The 18398-nt window shown below is 49.7% G+C and overlaps 2 protein-coding genes across 3 annotated transcripts in view; one reads left to right on the top strand and one right to left on the bottom strand.

Moving 5' to 3' along the window:
* The first annotated feature begins 1805 nt into the window (after positions 1-1805).
* Positions 1806-18398, top strand: part of LOC127635477 (uncharacterized) — a 32718-nt gene continuing 16125 nt past the window's right edge. The window contains exons 1-5 of the mRNA XM_052115571.1: positions 1806-1826; positions 3899-4529; positions 8739-9227; positions 10086-10240; positions 14061-14425. Of these exons, the coding sequence (XP_051971531.1) occupies positions 3924-4529; positions 8739-9227; positions 10086-10240; positions 14061-14425 (1615 nt within the window). The 5' untranslated portion in view covers positions 1806-1826; positions 3899-3923. The remainder of the gene's footprint in view (positions 1827-3898; positions 4530-8738; positions 9228-10085; positions 10241-14060; positions 14426-18398) is intronic.
* Positions 9181-18398, bottom strand: part of LOC127635475 (beta/gamma crystallin domain-containing protein 1-like) — a 59585-nt gene continuing 50367 nt past the window's right edge. Inside the window, exon 13 of one of the 2 annotated variants that reach the window (XM_052115565.1) lies at positions 9181-9264. In XM_052115565.1, the coding sequence (XP_051971525.1) occupies positions 9262-9264 (3 nt within the window). In that variant the 3' untranslated portion in view covers positions 9181-9261. Of the gene's footprint in view, positions 9265-14347; positions 14432-18398 lie in introns of those variants that run through there. The other variant, XM_052115564.1, reaches the window with a different exon arrangement.

Here is an 18398-nt window from a genome sequence, read left to right as displayed (position 1 = left end):
AGAACAGATCAGATGCAGGTATTACTGGGGGAGAACAGATCAGATGCTGGTGATACTGGGGGAAAACAGATCAGATGCTGAAGTTACTGGCGGAGAACCGATCAGATTCAGGTGTTAATGGGGGAGAATCGATCAGATTCTGGTGTTAATGGGGGAGATCAGATCAGATGCTGGTGTTACTGGGGGAGATCAGATCAGATGCTGTTGTTACTGGGGGAGAACAGATCAGATTCTGGTGTTACTGGGGGACATCAAATGCTGGTGTTACTGGGGGAGATCATATCAGATGCTGGTGTTACTGGGGGAGAACAGATCAGATGCTGGTGTTACTGGGGGAGATCAGATCAGATGCTGTTGATACTGGGGGAGAACAGATCAGATTCTGGTGTTACTGGGGGAGACCAAATGCTGGTGTTACTGGGGGAGATCAGATCAGATGCTGGTGTTACTGGGGAGATCAGATCAGATGCTGGTGTTACTAGGGAGAACAGATCAGATGCTGGTGTTAATGGGGAGAACCGATCAGATTCTGGTGTTACTGGGGAGATCAAATGCTGGTGTTACTGGGGAGATCAGATCAGATGCTGGTGTTAATGGGGGAGAACAGATCAGATGCTGGTGCTACTGGGGGAGATCAGATCAGATGCATGTGTTACTGGGGAGATCAGATCAGATGCTGGTGTTACTGGGGGAGAACAGATCAGATGCTGGTGTTAATGGGGGAGAACAGATCAGATGCTGGTGTTACTGGGGGAGAACAGATCAGATGCTGGTGTTAGTGGGGGAGATCAGATCAGATGCTGGTGTTACTGGGGGAGAACAGATCAGATGCAGGTATTACTGGGAGAGATCAGATCAGATGCTGGTGTTACTGGTGGACAACAGATCAGATGCTGGTGTTACTGGGGGAGATCAGATCAGATGCTGCTGTTACTGGGGGAGAACAGATCAGATGCAGGTATTACTGGGGGAGAAAATATCAGATGCAGGTATTACTGGGGGAGAACAGATCAGATGCGGGTGTTACTGGCGGAGAACCGATCAGATTCAGGTGTTAATGGGGGAGAACCGATCAGATTCTGGTGTTACTGGGGGAGATCAATTTGGTGTTACTGGGGGAGATCAGATCAAATGCTGGTGTTAATGGGGGAGAACAGATCAGATGCTGGTGCTACTGGGGGAGATCAGATCAGATGCACGTGTTACTGGGGGAGATCAGATCAGATGCTGGTGTTACTGGGGGAGAACAGATCAGATGCTGGTGTTACTGGGGGAGATCAGATCAGATGCAGGTGTTACTGGGGGAGATCAGATCAGATGCTGGTGTTACTGGGGAGAACAGATGGGATGCTGGTGTTACTGGGGAGATCAGAAGTAGGTGTTACTGGGGAGATCAGATCAGATGCTGGTGTTACTGGGGGAGATCAGATGCTGGTGTTACTGGGGGAGATCAGATCAGCTGCTGGTGTTACTGGGGGAGATCAGATCAGATGCAGGTGTTACTGGGGGAGATCATAGCAGATGCACGTGTTACTGGGGGAGATCAGATCAGATGCTGGTGTTACTGGGGAGAACAGATCAGATGCTGGTGTTACTGGGGGAGAACAGATCAGATGCTGGTGTTACTGGGGGAAATCAGATCAGATGCTGGTGTTACTGGGGGAGATCAGATCAGATGCTGGTGTTACTGGGGGAGATCAGATCAGATACTGGTGTTACTGGGGGAGATCAGAAGTAGGTGTTACTGGGGGAGATAAGATCAGATGCTGGTGTTACTGGGGGAGATCAGATGCTGGTGTTATTGGGGGAGATCAGATCAGCTGCTGGTGTTACTGGGGGAGATCAGCTCAGATGCAGGTGTTACTGGGGGGGATCAGATCAGATTTTGGTGTTACTGGGGGAGATCAGATCAGATGCTGGGGTTACTGGGGGAGATCAGATGCTGGTGTTACTGGGGAGAACAGGTGTTACTGGGGGAGATCAGATCAGATGCTGGTGTTACTGGGGGAGATCAGATCAGATGCTGGTGTTACTGGAGGAGAACAGATCAGATGCTGGTGTTACTGGGGGAGATCAGATTAGATGCTGGTGTTACTGGGGGAGAACAGATCAGATTCTGGTGTTACTGGGGGAGATCAGATCAGATGCTGGTGTTACTGGGGGAGAACAGATCAGATGCAGGTATTACTGGGAGAGATCAGATCAGAAGCTGGTGTTACTGGGGGAGAACAGATCGGATGCTGGTGTTACTGGGGGAGATCAGAAGTAGGTGTTACTGGGGGAGATCAGATCAGATGCTGGTGTTACTGGGGGAGAACAGATCAGATGCTGGCACTACTGGGGGAGATCAGATCAGATGCAGGTGTTACTGGGGCAGATCAGATCAGATGCTGGTGTTACTGGGGAGATCAGATCAGATGCTGGGGTTACTGGGGGAGAACAGATGCTGGTGTTACTGGGGGAGAACAGGTGTTACTGGGGGAGATCAGATCAGATGCTGGTGTTACTGGGGGAGATCAGATCAGATGCTGGTGTTACTGGGGGAGAACAGATCAGATGCTGGTGTTAGTGGGGGAGATCAGATCAGATACTGGTGTTACTGGGGGAGAACAGATCAGATGCAGGTATTACTGGGAGAGATCAGATCAGATGCTGGTGTTACTGGGGGAGAACAGATCAGATGCTGGTGTTACTGGGGGAGATCAGATCAGATGCTGTGTTACTGGGGGAGAACAGATCAGATGCAGGTATTACTTGGGGAGAACAGATCAGATGCAGGTATTACTGGGGGAGAACAGATCAGATGTAGGTATTACTGGGGGAGAACAGATCAGATGCTGGTGATACTGGGAAAAAACAGATCAGATTCTGGTGTAACTGGCGGAGAACCGATCAGATTCAGGTGTTAATGGGGGAGAACCGATCAGATTCTGGTGTTAATGGGGGAGATCAGATCAGATGCTGTTGTTACTGGGGGAGATCAGATCAGAAGCTGTTGTTACTGGGGGAGAACAGATCAGATTCTGGTGTTACTGGGGGACATCAAATGCTGGTGTTACTGGGGGAGATCATATCAGATGCTGGTGTTACTGGGGGAGAACAGATCAGATGCTGGTGTTACTGGGGGAGATCAGATCAGATGCTGTTGATACTGGGAGAGAACAGATCAGATTCTGGTGTTACTGGGGGAGATCAAATGCTGGTGTTACTGGGGGAGATCATATCAGATGCTGGTGATACTGGGGAGATCAGATCAGATGCTGGTGTTACTAGGGAGAACAGATCAGATGCAGGTGTTAATGGGGAGAACCGATCAGATTCTGGTGTTACTGGGGAGATCAAATGCTGGTGTTACTGGGGAGATCAGATCAGATGCTGGTGTTAATGGGGAGAACAAATCAGATGCTGGTGCTACTGGGGAGATCAGATCAGATGCACGTGTTACTGGGGAGAACAGATCGGATGCTGGTGTTACTGGGGAGATCAGAAGTAGGTGTTACTGGGGAGATCAGATCAGATGCTGGTGTTACTGGGGAGAACAGATCAGATGCTGGTGCTACTGGGGAGATCAGATCAGATGCAGGTGTTACTGGGGCAGATCAGATCAGATGCTGGTGTTACTGGGGAGATCAGATCAGATGCTGGGGTTACTGGGGAGATCAGATGCTGGTGTTACTGGGGAGAACAGATGTTACTGGGGAGATCAGATCAGATGCTGGTGTTACTGGGGAGATCAGATCAGATGCTGGTGTTACTGGGGGAGAACAGATCAGATGCTGGTGTTACTGGGGGAGATCAGATCAGATGCAGGTGTTACTGGGGGAGATCAGATCAGATGCTGGTGTTACTGGGGGAGAACAGATCGGATGCTGGTGTTACTGGGGGAGATCAGAAGTAGGTGTTACTGAGGGAGATCAGATCAGATGCTGGTGTTACTGGGGGAGATCAGATGCTGGTGTTACTGGGGGAGATCAGATCAGCTGCTGGTGTTACTGGGGGAGATCAGATCAGATGCAGGTGTTACTGGGGGAGATCATAGCAGATGCACGTGTTACTGGGGGAGATCAGATCAGATGCTGGTGTTACTGGGGGAGAACAGATCAGATGCTGGTGTTACTGGGGGAGAACAGATCAGATGCTGGTGTTACTGGGGGAAATCAGATCAGATGCTGGTGTTACTGGGGGAGATCAGATCAGATGCTGGTGTTACTGGGGGAGATCAGATCAGATACTGGTGTTACTGGGGGAGATCAGAAGTAGGTGTTACTGGGGGAGATCAGATCAGATGCTGGTGTTACTGGGGGAGATCAGATGCTGGTGTTATTGGGGGAGATCAGATCAGCTGCTGGTGTTACTGGGGGAGAACAGATCAGATGCTGGCGCTACTGGGGGAGATCAGATCAGATGCAGGTGTTACTGGGGCAGATCAGATCAGATGCTTGTGTTACTGGGGGAGATCAGATCAGATGCTGGGGTTACTGGGGGAGATCAGATGCTGGTGTTACTGGGGGAGAACAGATCAGATGCAGGTATTACTGGGAGAGATCAGATCAGATGCTGGTGTTACTGGGGGAGAACAGATCAGATGCTGGTGTTACTGGGGGAGATCAGATCAGATGCTGTGGTACTGGGGGAGAACAGATCAGATGCAGGTATTACTGGGGGAGAACAGATCAGATGTAGGTATTACTGGGGGAGAACAGATCAGATGCTGGTGATACTGGGAAAAAACAGATCAGATGCTGGTGTAACTGGCGGAGAACCGATCAGATTCAGGTGTTAATGGGGGAGAACCGATCAGATTCTGGTGTTAATGGGGGAGATCAGATCAGATGCTGGTGTTACTGGGGGAGATCAGATCAGATGCTGTTGTTACTGGGGGAGAACAGATCAGATTCTGGTGTTACTGGGGGACATCAAATGCTGGTGTTACTGGGGGAGATCATATCAGATGCTGGTGTTACTGGGGGAGAACAGATCAGATGCTGGTGTTAATGGGGGAGATCAGATCAGATGCTGTTGATACTGGGAGAGAACAGATCAGATTCTGGTGTTACTGGGGGAGATCAAATGCTGGTGTTACTGGGGGAGATCAGATCAGATGCTGGTGTTAATGGGGGAGAACAAATCAGATGCTGGTGCTACTGGGGGAGATCAGATCAGATGCACGTGTTTCTGGGGGAGAACAGATCGGATGCTGGTGTTACTGGGGGAGATCAGAAGTAGGTGTTACTGGGGGAGATCAGATCAGATGCTGGTGTTACTGGGGGAGAACAGGTCAGATGCTGGTGCTACTGGGGGAGATCAGATCAGATGCAGGTGTTACTGGGGCAGATCAGATCAGATGCTGGTGTTACTGGGGGAGATCAGATCAGATGCTGGGGTTACTGGGGGAGATCAGATGCTGGTGTTACTGGGGGAGAACAGGTGTTACTTGGGGAGATCAGATCAGATGCTGGTGTTACTGGGGGAGATCAGATCAGATGCTGGTGTTACTGGGGGAGAACAGATCAGATGCTGGTGTTACTGGGGGAGATCAGAAGTAGGTGTTACTGAGGGAGATCAGATCAGATGCTGGTGTTACTGGGGGAGATCAGATGCTGGTGTTACTGGGGGAGATCAGATCAGCTGCTGGTGTTACTGGGGGAGATCAGATCAGATGCAGGTGTTACTGGGGGAGATCATAGCAGATGCACGTGTTACTGGGGGAGATCAGATCAGATGCTGGTGTTACTGGGGAGAACAGATCAGATGCTGGTGTTACTGGGGAGAACAGATCAGATGCTGGTGTTACTGGGGAAATCAGATCAGATGCTGGTGTTACTGGGGAGATCAGATCAGATGCTGGTGTTACTGGGGGAGATCAGATCAGATACTGGTGTTACTGGGGGAGATCAGATGCTGGTGTTATTGGGGGAGATCAGATCAGCTGCTGGTGTTACTGGGGGAGATCAGCTCAGATGCAGGTGTTACTGGGGGGGATCAGATCAGATTTTGGTGTTACTGGGGGAGATCAGATCAGATGCTGGGGTTACTGGGGGAGATCAGATGCTGGTGTTACTGGGGAGAACAGGTGTTACTGGGGGAGATCAGATCAGATGCTGGGGTTACTGGGGGAGATCAGATGCTGGTGTTACTGGGGAGAACAGGTGTTACTGGGGGAGATCAGATCAGATGCTGGTGTTACTGGGGGAGATCAGATCAGATGCTGGTGTTACTGGAGGAGAACAGATCAGATGCTGGTGTTACTGGGGAGATCAGATTAGATGCTGGTGTTACTGGGGGAGAACAGATCAGATTCTGGTGTTACTGGGGGAGAACAGATCGGATGCTGGTGTTACTGGGGGAGATCAGAAGTAGGTGTTACTGGGGGAGATCAGATCAGATGCTGTTGTTACTGGGGGAGAACAGATCAGATGCTGGCGCTACTGGGGGAGATCAGATCAGATGCAGGTGTTACTGGGGCAGATCAGATCAGATGCTTGTGTTACTGGGGGAGATCAGATCAGATGCTGGGGTTACTGGGGGAGAACAGATGCTGGTGTTACTGGGGGAGAACAGGTGTTACTGGGGGAGATCAGATCAGATGCTGGTGTTACTGGGGGAGATCAGATCAGATGCTGGTGTTACTGGGGGAGAACAGATCAGATGCTGGTGTTAGTGGGGGAGATCAGATCAGATACTGGTGTTACTGGGGGAGAACAGATCAGATGCAGGTATTACTGGGAGAGATCAGATCAGATGCTGGTGTTACTGGGGGAGAACAGATCAGATGCTGGTGTTACTGGGGGAGATCAGATCAGATGCTGTGGTACTGGGGGAGAACAGATCAGATGCAGGTATTACTTGGGGAGAACAGATCAGATGCAGGTATTACTGGGGGAGAACAGATCAGATGTAGGTATTACTGGGGGAGAACAGATCAGATGCTGGTGATACTGGGAAAAAACAGATCAGATGCTGGTGTAACTGGCGGAGAACCGATCAGATTCAGGTGTTAATGGGGGAGAACCGATCAGATTCTGGTGTTAATGGGGGAGATCAGATCAGATGCTGGTGTTACTGGGGGAGATCAGATCAGATGCTGTTGTTACTGGGGGAGAACAGATCAGATTCTGGTGTTACTGGGGGACATCAAATGCTGGTGTTACTGGGGGAGATCATATCAGATGCTGGTGTTACTGGGGGAGAACAGATCAGATGCTGGTGTTACTGGGGGAGATCAGATCAGATGCTGTTGATACTGGGAGAGAACAGATCAGATTCTGGTGTTACTGGAGGAGATCAAATGCTGGTGTTACTGGGGAGATCATATCAGATGCTGGTGATACTGGGGGAGATCAGATCAGATGCTGGTGTTACTAGGGGAGAACAGATCAGATGCAGGTGTTAATGGGGGAGAACCGATCAGATTCTGGTGTTACTGGGGGAGATCAAATGCTGGTGTTACTTGGGGAGATCAGATCAGATGCACGTGTTACTGGGGGAGAACAGATCGGATGCTGGTGTTACTGGGTGAGATCAGAAGTAGGTGTTACAGGGGGAGATCAGATCAGATGCTGGTGTTACTGGGGGAGAACAGATCAGATGCTGGTGCTACTGGGGGAGATCAGATCAGATGCAGGTGTTAATGGGGCAGATCAGATCAGATGCTGGTGTTACTGGGGGAGATCAGATCAGATGCTGGGGTTACTGGGGGAGATCAGATGCTGGTGTTACTGGGGGAGAACAGGTGTTACTGGGGGAGATCAGCTCAGATGCTGGTGTTACTGCGGGAGAAGAGATCAGATGCTGGTGTTAGTGGGGGAGATCAGATCAGATACTGGTGTTACTGGGGGAGAACAGATCAGATGCAAGTATTACTGGGAGAGATCAGATCAGATGCTGGTGTTACTGGGGAGAACAGATAAGATGCTGGTGTTACTGGGGGAGATTAGATCAGATGCTGTGTTACTGGGGGAGAACAGATCAGATGCAGGTATTACTGGGGAGAACAGATCAGATGCAGGTATTACTGGGGGAGAACAGATCAGATGCTGGTGATACTGGGGGAGATCAGATCAGATGCTGGTGTTACTGGCGGAGAACCGATCAGATTCAGGTGTTAATGGGGGAGAACCGATCAGATTCTGGTGTTAATGGGGGAGAACAGATCAGATGCTGGTGTTACTGGGGGAGATCAGATCAGATGCTGTTGTTACTGGGGGAGAACAGATCAGATTCTGGTGTTACTGGGGGACATCAAATGCTGGTGTTACTGGGGGAGATCATATCAGATGCTGGTGTTAATGGGGGAGAACAGATCAGATGCTGGTGTTACTGGGGGAGATCGATCAGATGCTGTTGATACTGTGGGAGAACAGATCAGATTCTGGTGTTACTAGGGGAGAACAGATCAGATGCTGGTGTTAATGGGGGAGAACCGATCAGATTCTGGTGTTACTGGGGAGATCAAATGCTGGTGTTACTGGGGGAGATCAGATCAGATGCTGGTGTTAATGGGGGAGAACAGATCAGATGCTGGTGCTACTGGGGGAGATCAGATCAGATGCTGGTGTTACTGGGGGAGAACAGATCAGATGCTGGTGTTACTGGGGGAGAACAGATCAGATGCTGGTGTTACTGGGGGAGAACAGATCAGATGCTGGTGTTCTTGGGGGACAACAGATCAAATGCTGGTGTTAGTGGGGGAGATCAGATCAGATGCTGGTGTTACGGGAAGAACAGATCAGATGCAGGTATTACTGGGAGAGATCAGATCAGATGCTGGTGTTACTGGTGGACAACAGATCAGATGCTGGTGTTACTGGGGGAGATCAGATCAGATGCTGCTGTTACTGGGGGAGAACAGATCAGATGCAGGTATTACTGGGGGAGAAAATATCAGATGCAGGTATTACTGGGGGAGAACAGATCAGATGCTGGTGATACTGGGGGAGAACAGATCAGATGCGGGTGTTACTGGCGGAGAACCGATCAGATTCAGGTGTTATTGGGGAAGAACCGATCAGATTCTGGTGTTACTGGGGGAGATCAATTTGGTGTTACTGGGGGAGATCAGATCAGATGCTGGTGTTAATGGGGGAGAACAGATCAGATGCTGGTGCTACTGGGGGAGATCAGATCAGATGCACGTGTTACTGGGGGAGATCAGATCAGATGCTGGTGTTACTGGGGGAGAACAGATCAGATGCTGGTGTTACTGGGGGAGAACAGATCAGATGCTGGTGTTACTGGGGGAGATCAGATCAGATGCTGGTGTTACTGGCGGAGAACCGATCAGATTCAGGTGTTAATGGGGGAGAACCGATCAGATTCTGGTGTTAATGGGGGAGATCAGATCAGATGCTGGTGTTACTGGGGGAGATCAGATCAGATGCTGTTGTTACTGGGGGAGAACAGATCAGATTCTGGTGTTACTGGGGGACATCAAATGCAGGTGTTACTGGGGAGATCATATCAGATGCTGGTGTTACTGGGGGAGAACAGATCAGATGCTGGTGTTACTGGGGGAGATCAGATCAGATGCTGTTGATACTGGGGAGAACAGATCAGATTCTGGTGTTACTGGGGGAGATCAAATGCTGGTGTTACTGGGGGAGATCAGATCAGATGCTGGTGTTACTGGGGAGATCAGATCAGATGCTGTTGTTACTAGGGAGAACAGATCAGATGCAGGTGTTAATGGGGAGAACCGATCAGATTCTGGTGTTACTGGGGGAGATCAAATGCTGGTGTTACTGGGGGAGATCAGATCAGATGCTGGTGTTAATGGGGGAGAACAGATCAGATGCTGGTGCTACTGAGGGAGATCAGATCAGATGCACGTGTTACTGGGGGAGAACAGATCGGATGCTGGTGTTACTGGGGGAGATCAGAAGGAGGTGTTACTGGGGGAGATCAGATCAGATGCTGGTGTTACTGGGGGTGAACAGATCAGATGCTGGTGCTGCTGGGGGAGATCAGATCAGATGCAGGTGTTACTGGGGCAGATCAGATCAGATGCTGGTGTTACTGGGGGAGATCAGATCAGATGCTGGGGTTACTGGGGGAGATCAGATGCTGGTGTTACTGGGGGAGAACAGGTGTTACTGGGGGAGATCAGATCAGATGCTGGTGTTACTGGGGGAGATCAGATCAGATGCTGGTGTTACTGGGGGAGAACAGATCAGATGCTGGTGTTAGTGGGGGAGATCAGATCAGATGCTGGTGTTACTGGGGGAGAACAGATCAGATGCAGGTATTACTGGGAGAGATCAGATCATATGCTGGTGTTACTGGGGGAGAACAGATCAGATGCTGGTGTTACTGGGGGAGATAAGATCAGATGCTGTGTTACTGGGGAGAACAGGTCAGATGCAGGTATTACTGGGGGAGAACAGATCAGATGCAGGTATTACTGGGGGAGAACAGATCAGATGCTGGTGATACTGGGGGAAAACAGATCAGATGCTGGTGTTACTGGGGGAGAACCGATCAGATTCAGGTGTTAATGGGGGAGAACCGATCAGATTCTGGTGTTAATGGGGGAGATCAGATCAGATGCTGGTGTTACTGGGGGAGATCAGAACAGATGCTGTTGTTACTGGGGAGAACAGATCAGATTCTGGTGTTACTGGGGACATCAAATGCTGGTGTTACTGGGGGAGATCATATCAGATGCTGGTGTTACTGGGGGAGAACAGATCAGATGCTGGTATTACTGGGGGAGATCAGATCAGATGCTGTTGATACTGGGGCAGAACAGATCAGATTCTGGTGTTACTGGGGGAGATCAATTGCTGGTGTTACTGGGGGAGATCAGATCAGATGCTGGTGTTACTGGGGGAGATCAGATCAGATGCTGGTGTTACTAGGGGAGAACAGATCAGATGCTGGTGTTAATGGGGGAGAACCGATCAGATTCTGGTGTTACTGGGGGAGAACAGATCAGATGCAGGTATTACTGGGAGAGATCAGATCAGATGCTGGTATTACTGGTGGACAACAGATCAGATGCTGGTGTTACTGGGGGAGATCAGATCAGATGCTGCTGTTACTGGGGGAGAACAGATCAGATGCAGGTATTACTGGGGAGAACAAATCTGATGCTGGTGATACTGGGGAGAACAGATCAGATGCGGCTGTTACTGGCGGAGAACCGATCAGATTCAGGTGTTAATGGGGGAGAACCGATCAGATTCTGGTGTTACTGGGGAGATCAATTTGGTGTTACTGGGGAGATCAGATCAGATGCTGGTGTTAATGGGGAGAACAGATCAGATGCTGGTGCTACTGGGGAGATCAGATCAGATGCACGTGTTACTGGGGAGATCAGATCAGATGCTGGTGTTACTGGGGAGAACAGATCAGATGCTGCTGTTACTGGGGAGAACAGATCAGATGCAGGTATTACTGGGGAGAAAATATCAGATGCAGGTATTACTGGGGAGAACAGATCAGATGCTGGTGACACTGGGGAGAACAGATCAGATGCGGTGTTACTGGCGGAGAACCGATCAGATTCAGGTGTTATTGGGGAGAACCGATCAGATTCTGGTGTTACTGGGGAGATCAATTTGGTGTTACTGGGGAGATCAGATCAGATGCTGGTGTTAATGGGGAGAACAGATCAGATGCTGGTGCTACTGGGGAGATCAGATCAGATGCACGTGTTACTGGGGAGATCAGATCAGATGCTGGTGTTACTGGGGAGAACAGATCAGATGCTGGTGTTACTGGGGAGAACAGATCAGATGCTGGTGTTACTGGGGAGATCAGATCAGATGCTGGTGTTACTGGCGGAGAACCGATCAGATTCAGGTGTTAATGGGGAGAACCGATCAGATTCTGTTGTTAATGGGGAGATCAGATCAGATGCTGGTGTTACTGGGGAGATCAGATCAGATGCTGTTGTTACTGGGGAGAACAGATCAGATTCTGGTGTTACTGGGGACATCAAATGCAGGTGTTACTGGGGAGATCATATCAGATGCTGGTGTTACTGGTGGAGAACAGATCAGATGCTGGTGTTACTGGGGGAGATCAGATCAGATGCTGTTGATACTGGGGGAGAACAGATCAGAATCTGGTGTTACTGGGGGATATCAAATGCTGGTGTTACTGGGGGAGATCAGATCAGATGCTGGTGTTACTGGGGGAGATCAGATCAGATGCTGGTGTTACTAGGGGAGAACAGATCAGATGCAGGTGTTAATGGGGGAGAACCGATCAGATTCTGGTGTTACTGGGGGAGATCAAATGCTGGTGTTACTGGGGAGATCAGATCAGATGCTGGTGTTAATGGGGAGAACAGATCAGATGCTGGTGCTACTGGGGAGATCAGATCAGATGCACGTGTTACTGGGGAGAACAGATCGGATGCTGGTGTTACTGGGGAGATCAGAAGGAGGTGTTACTGGGGAGATCAGATCAGATGCTGGTGTTACTGGGGGTGAACAGATCAGATGCTGGTGCTGCTGGGGAGATCAGATCAGATGCAGGTGTTACTGGGGCAGATCAGATCAGATGCTGGTGTTACTGGGGAGATCAGATCAGATGCTGGGGTTACTGGGGAGATCAGATGCTGGTGTTACTGGGGAGAACAGGTGTTACTGGGGAGATCAGATCAGATGCTGGTGTTACTGGGGAGATCAGATCAGATGCTGGTGTTACTGGGGAGAACAGATCAGATGCTGGTGTTACTGGGGAGATTAGATCAGATGCTGTGTTACTGGGGAGAACAGGTCAGATGCAGGTATTACTGGGGAGAACAGATCAGATGCAGGTATTACTGGGGAGAACAGATCAGATGCTGGTGATACTGGGGGAAAACAGATCAGATGCTGGTGTTACTGGGGGAGAACCGATCAGATTCAGGTGTTAATGGGGGAGAACCGATCAGATTCTGGTGTTAATGGGGAGATCAGATCAGATGCTGGTGTTACTGGGGAGATCAGATCAGATGCTGTTGTTACTGGGGAGAACAGATCAGATTCTGGTGTTACTGGGGGACATCAAATGCTGGTGTTACTGGGGAAATCATATCAGATGCTGGTGTTACTGGGGAGAACAGATCAGATGCTGGTATTACTGGGGAGATCAGATCAGATGCTGTTGATACTGGGGCAGAACAGATCAGATTCTGGTGTTACTGGGGAGATCAAATGCTGGTGTTACTGGGGAGATCAGATCAGATGCTGGTGTTACTGGGGAGATCAGATCAGATGCTGGTGTTACTAGGGGAGAAAAGATCAGATGCTGGTGTTAATGGGGAGAACCGATCAGATTCTGGTGTTACTGGGGAGATCAAATGCTGGTGTTACTGGGGAGATCAGATCAGATGCTGGTGTTAATGGGGAGAACAGATCAGATGCTGGTGCTACTGGGGAGATCAGATCAGATGCACGTGTTACTGGGGAGATCAGATCAGATGCTGGTGTTACTGGGGGAGAACAGATCAGATGCTGGTGTTACTGGGGGAGAACAGATCAGATGCTGGTGTTACTGGGGGAGAACAGATCAGATGCTGGTGTTAGTGGGGGAGATCAGATCAGATGCTGGTGTTACTGGGGGAGAACAGATCAGATGCACGTATTACTGGGAGAGATCAGATCAGATGCTGGTATTACTGGTGGACAACAGATCAGATGCTGGTGTTACTGGGGAGATCAGATCAGATGCTGCTGTTACTGGGGGAGAACAGATCAGATGCAGGTATTACTGGGGGAGAACAAATCTGATGCTGGTGATACTGGGGGAGAACAGATCAGATGCGGCTGTTACTGGCGGAGAACCGATCAGATTCAGGTGTTAATGGGGGAGAACCGATCAGATTCTGGTGTTACTGGGGGAGATCAATTTGGTGTTACTGGGGGAGATCAGATCAGATGCTGGTGTTAATGGGGGAGAACAGATCAGATGCTGGTGCTACTGGGGGAGATCAGATCAGATGCACGTGTTACTGGGGGAGATCAGATCAGATGCTGGTGTTACTGGGGGAGAACAGATCAGATGCTGCTGTTACTGGGGGAGAACAGATCAGATGCAGGTATTACTGGGGGAGAAAATATCAGATGCAGGTATTACTGGGGGAGAACAGATCAGATGCTGGTGATACTGGGGGAGAACAGATCAGATGCGGGTGTTACTGGCGGAGAACCGATCAGATTCAGGTGTTATTGGGGGAGAACCGATCAGATTCTGGTGTTACTGGGGGAGATCAATTTGGTGTTACTGGGGGAGATCAGATCAGATGCTGGTGTTAATGGGGGAGAACAGATCAGATGCTGGTGCTACTGGGGGAGATCAGATCAGATGCACGTGTTACTGGGGGAGATCAGATCAGATGCTGGTGTTACTGGGGGAGAACAGATCAGATGCTGGTGTTACTGGGGGAGAACAGATCAGATGCTGGTGTTACTGGGGGAGATCAGATCAGATGCTGGTGTTACTGGCGGAGAACCGATCAGATTCAGGTGTTAATGGGGAGAACCGATCAGATTCTGTTGTTAATGGGGAGATCAGATCAGATGCTGGTGTTACTGGGGAGATCAGATCAGATGCTGTTGTTACTGGGGAGAACAGATCAGATTCTGGTGTTACTGGGGACATCAAATGCAGGTGTTACTGGGGAGATCATATCAGATGCTGGTGTTACTGGTGGAGAACAGATCAGATGCTGGTGTTACTGGGGAGATCAGATCAGATGCTGTTGATACTGGGGAGAACAGATCAGAATCTGGTGTTACTGGGGATATCAAATGCTGGTGTTACTGGGGAGATCAGATCAGATGCTGGTGTTACTGGGGAGATCAGATCAGATGCTGGTGTTACTAGGGGAGAACAGATCAGATGCAGGTGTTAATGGGGAGAACCGATCAGATTCTGGTGTTACTGGGGAGATCAAATGCTGGTGTTACTGGGGAGATCAGATCAGATGCTGGTGTTAATGGGGAGAACAGATCAGATGCTGGTGCTACTGGGGAGATCAGATCAGATGCACGTGTTACTGGGGGAGAACAGATCGGATGCTGGTGTTACTGGGGAGATCAGAAGGAGGTGTTACTGGGGAGATCAGATCAGATGCTGGTGTTACTGGGGGTGAACAGATCAGATGCTGGTGCTGCTGGGGAGATCAGATCAGATGCAGGTGTTACTGGGGCAGATCAGATCAGATGCTGGTGTTACTGGGGAGATAAGATCAGATGCTGGGGTTACTGGGGAGATCAGATGCTGGTGTTACTGGGGAGAACAGGTGTTACTGGGGAGATCAGATCAGATGCTGGTGTTACTGGGGAGATCAGATCAGATGCTGGTGTTACTGGGGAGAACAGATCAGATGCTGGTGTTAGTGGGGAGATCAGATCAGATGCTGGTGTTACTGGGGAGAACAGATCAGATGCAGGTATTACTGGGAGAGATCAGATCATATGCTGGTGTTACTGGGGAGAACAGATCAGATGCTGGTGTTACTGGGGAGATTAGATCAGATGCTGTGTTACTGGGGGAGAACAGGTCAGATGCAGGTATTACTGGGGGAGAACAGATCAGATGCAGGTATTACTGGGGGAGAACAGATCAGATGCTGGTGATACTGGGGGAAAACTGATCAGATGCTGGTGTTACTGGGGGAGAACCGATCAGATTCAGGTGTTAATGGGGGAGAACCGATCAGATTCTGGTGTTAATGGGGGAGATCAGATCAGATGCTGGTGTTACTGGGGGAGATCAGATCAGATGCTGTTGTTACTGGGGGAGAACAGATCAGATTCTGGTGTTACTGGGGGACATCAAATGCTGGTGTTACTGGGGGAGATCATATCAGATGCTGGTGTTACTGGGGGAGAACAGATCAGATGCTGGTATTACTGGGGAGATCAGATCAGATGCTGTTGATACTGGGGCAGAACATATCAGATTCTGGTGTTACTGGGGAGATCAAATGCTGGTGTTACTGGGGAGATCAGATCAGATGCTGGTGTTACTGGGGGAGATCAGATCAGATGCTGGTGTTACTAGGGGAGAACAGATCAGATGCTGGTGTTAATGGGGAGAACCGATCAGATTCTGGTGTTACTGGGGAGATCAAATGCTGGTGTTACTGGGGGAGATCAGATCAGATGCTGGTGTTAATGGGGAGAACAGATCAGATGCTGGTGCTACTGGGGAGATCAGATCAGATGCACGTGTTACTGGGGGAGATCAGATCAGATGCTGGTGTTAGTGGGGGAGAACAGATCAGATGCAGGTATTACTAGGAGAGATCAGATCAGATGCTGGTATTACTGGTGGACAACAGATCAGATGCTGGTGTTACTGGGGAGATCAGATCAGATGCTGCTGTTACTGGGGAGAACAGATCAGATGCAGGTATTACTGGGGAGAACAAATCTGATGCTGGTGATACTGGGGAGAACAGATCAGATGCGGCTGTTACTGGCGGAGAACCGATCAGATTCAGGTGTTAATGGGGGAGAACCGATCAGATTCTGGTGTTACTGGGGGAGATCAATTTGGTGTTACTGGGGGAGATCAGATCAGATGCTGGTGTTAATGGGGGAGAACAGATCAGATGCTGGTGCTACTGGGGGAGATCAGATCAGATGCACGTGTTACTGGGGGAGATCAGATCAGATGCTGGTGTTACTGGGGGAGAACAGATCAGATGCTGCTGTTACTGGGGGAGAACAGATCAGAAGCAGGTATTACTGGGGGAGAAAATATCAGATGCAGGTATTACTGGGGGAGAACAGATCAGATGCTGGTGATACTGGGGGAGAACAGGTGTTACTGGGGGAGATCAGATCAGATGCTGGTGTTACTGGGGGAGATCAGATCAGATGCTGGTGTTACTGGGGGAGAACAGATCAGATGCTGGTGTTAGTGGGGGAGATCAGATCAGATGCTGGTGTTACTGGGGGAGAACAGATCAGATGCAGGTATTACTGGGAGAGATCAGATCATATGCTGGTGTTACTGGGGGAGAACAGATCAGATGCTGGTGTTACTGGGGGAGATTAGATCAGATGCTGTGTTACTGGGGAGAACAGGTCAGATGCAGGTATTACTGGGGAGAACAGATCAGATGCAGGTATTACTGGGGAGAACAGATCAGATGCTGGTGATACTGGGGAAAACTGATCAGATGCTGGTGTTACTGGGGAGAACCGATCAGATTCAGGTGTTAATGGGGAGAACCGATCAGATTCTGGTGTTAATGGGGAGATCAGATCAGATGCTGGTGTTACTGGGGAGATCAGATCAGATGCTGTTGTTACTGGGGAGAACAGATCAGATTCTGGTGTTACTGGGGACATCAAATGCTGGTGTTACTGGGGAGATCATATCAGATGCTGGTGTTACTGGGGAGAACAGATCAGATGCTGGTATTACTGGGGAGATCAGATCAGATGCTGTTGATACTGGGGCAGAACATATCAGATTCTGGTGTTACTGGGGAGATCAAATGCTGGTGTTACTGGGGAGATCAGATCAGATGCTGGTGTTACTGGGGAGATCAGATCAGATGCTGGTGTTACTAGGGAGAACAGATCAGATGCTGGTGTTAATGGGGAGAACCGATCAGATTCTGGTGTTACTGGGGAGATCAAATGCTGGTGTTACTGGGGAGATCAGATCAGATGCTGGTGTTAATGGGGAGAACAGATCAGATGCTGGTGCTACTGGGGAGATCAGATCAGATGCACGTGTTACTGGGGAGATCAGATCAGATGCTGGTGTTAGTGGGGAGAACAGATCAGATGCAGGTATTACTAGGAGAGATCAGATCAGATGCTGGTATTACTGGTGGACAACAGATCAGATGCTGGTGTTACTGGGGAGATCAGATCAGATGCTGCTGTTACTGGGGAGAACAGATCAGATGCAGGTATTACTGGGGAGAACAAATCTGATGCTGGTGATACTGGGGAGAACAGATCAGATGCGGCTGTTACTGGCGGAGAACCGATCAGATTCAGGTGTTAATGGGGAGAACCGATCAGATTCTGGTGTTACTGGGGAGATCAATTTGGTGTTACTGGGGAGATCAGATCAGATGCTGGTGTTAATGGGGAGAACAGATCAGATGCTGGTGCTACTGGGGAGATCAGATCAGATGCACGTGTTACTGGGGAGATCAGATCAGATGCTGGTGTTACTGGGGAGAACAGATCAGATGCTGCTGTTACTGGGGAGAACAGATCAGATGCAGGTATTACTGGGGAGAAAATATCAGATGCAGGTATTACTGGGGAGAACAGATCAGATGCTGGTGATACTGGGGAGAACAGATCAGATGCTGGGTGTTACTGGCGGAGAACCGATCAGATTCAGGTGTTATTGGGGAGAACCGATCAGATTCTGGTGTTACTGGGGAGATCAATTTGGTGTTACTGGGGAGATCAGATCAGATGCTG

Source organism: Xyrauchen texanus, chromosome 43, assembly GCF_025860055.1.
Source record: "Xyrauchen texanus isolate HMW12.3.18 chromosome 43, RBS_HiC_50CHRs, whole genome shotgun sequence".
NCBI lineage: Eukaryota > Metazoa > Chordata > Actinopteri > Cypriniformes > Catostomidae > Xyrauchen > Xyrauchen texanus.
Note: the sequence above shows the minus strand (reverse complement) of the source record. Positions and strands in the feature narration are given on the sequence as shown.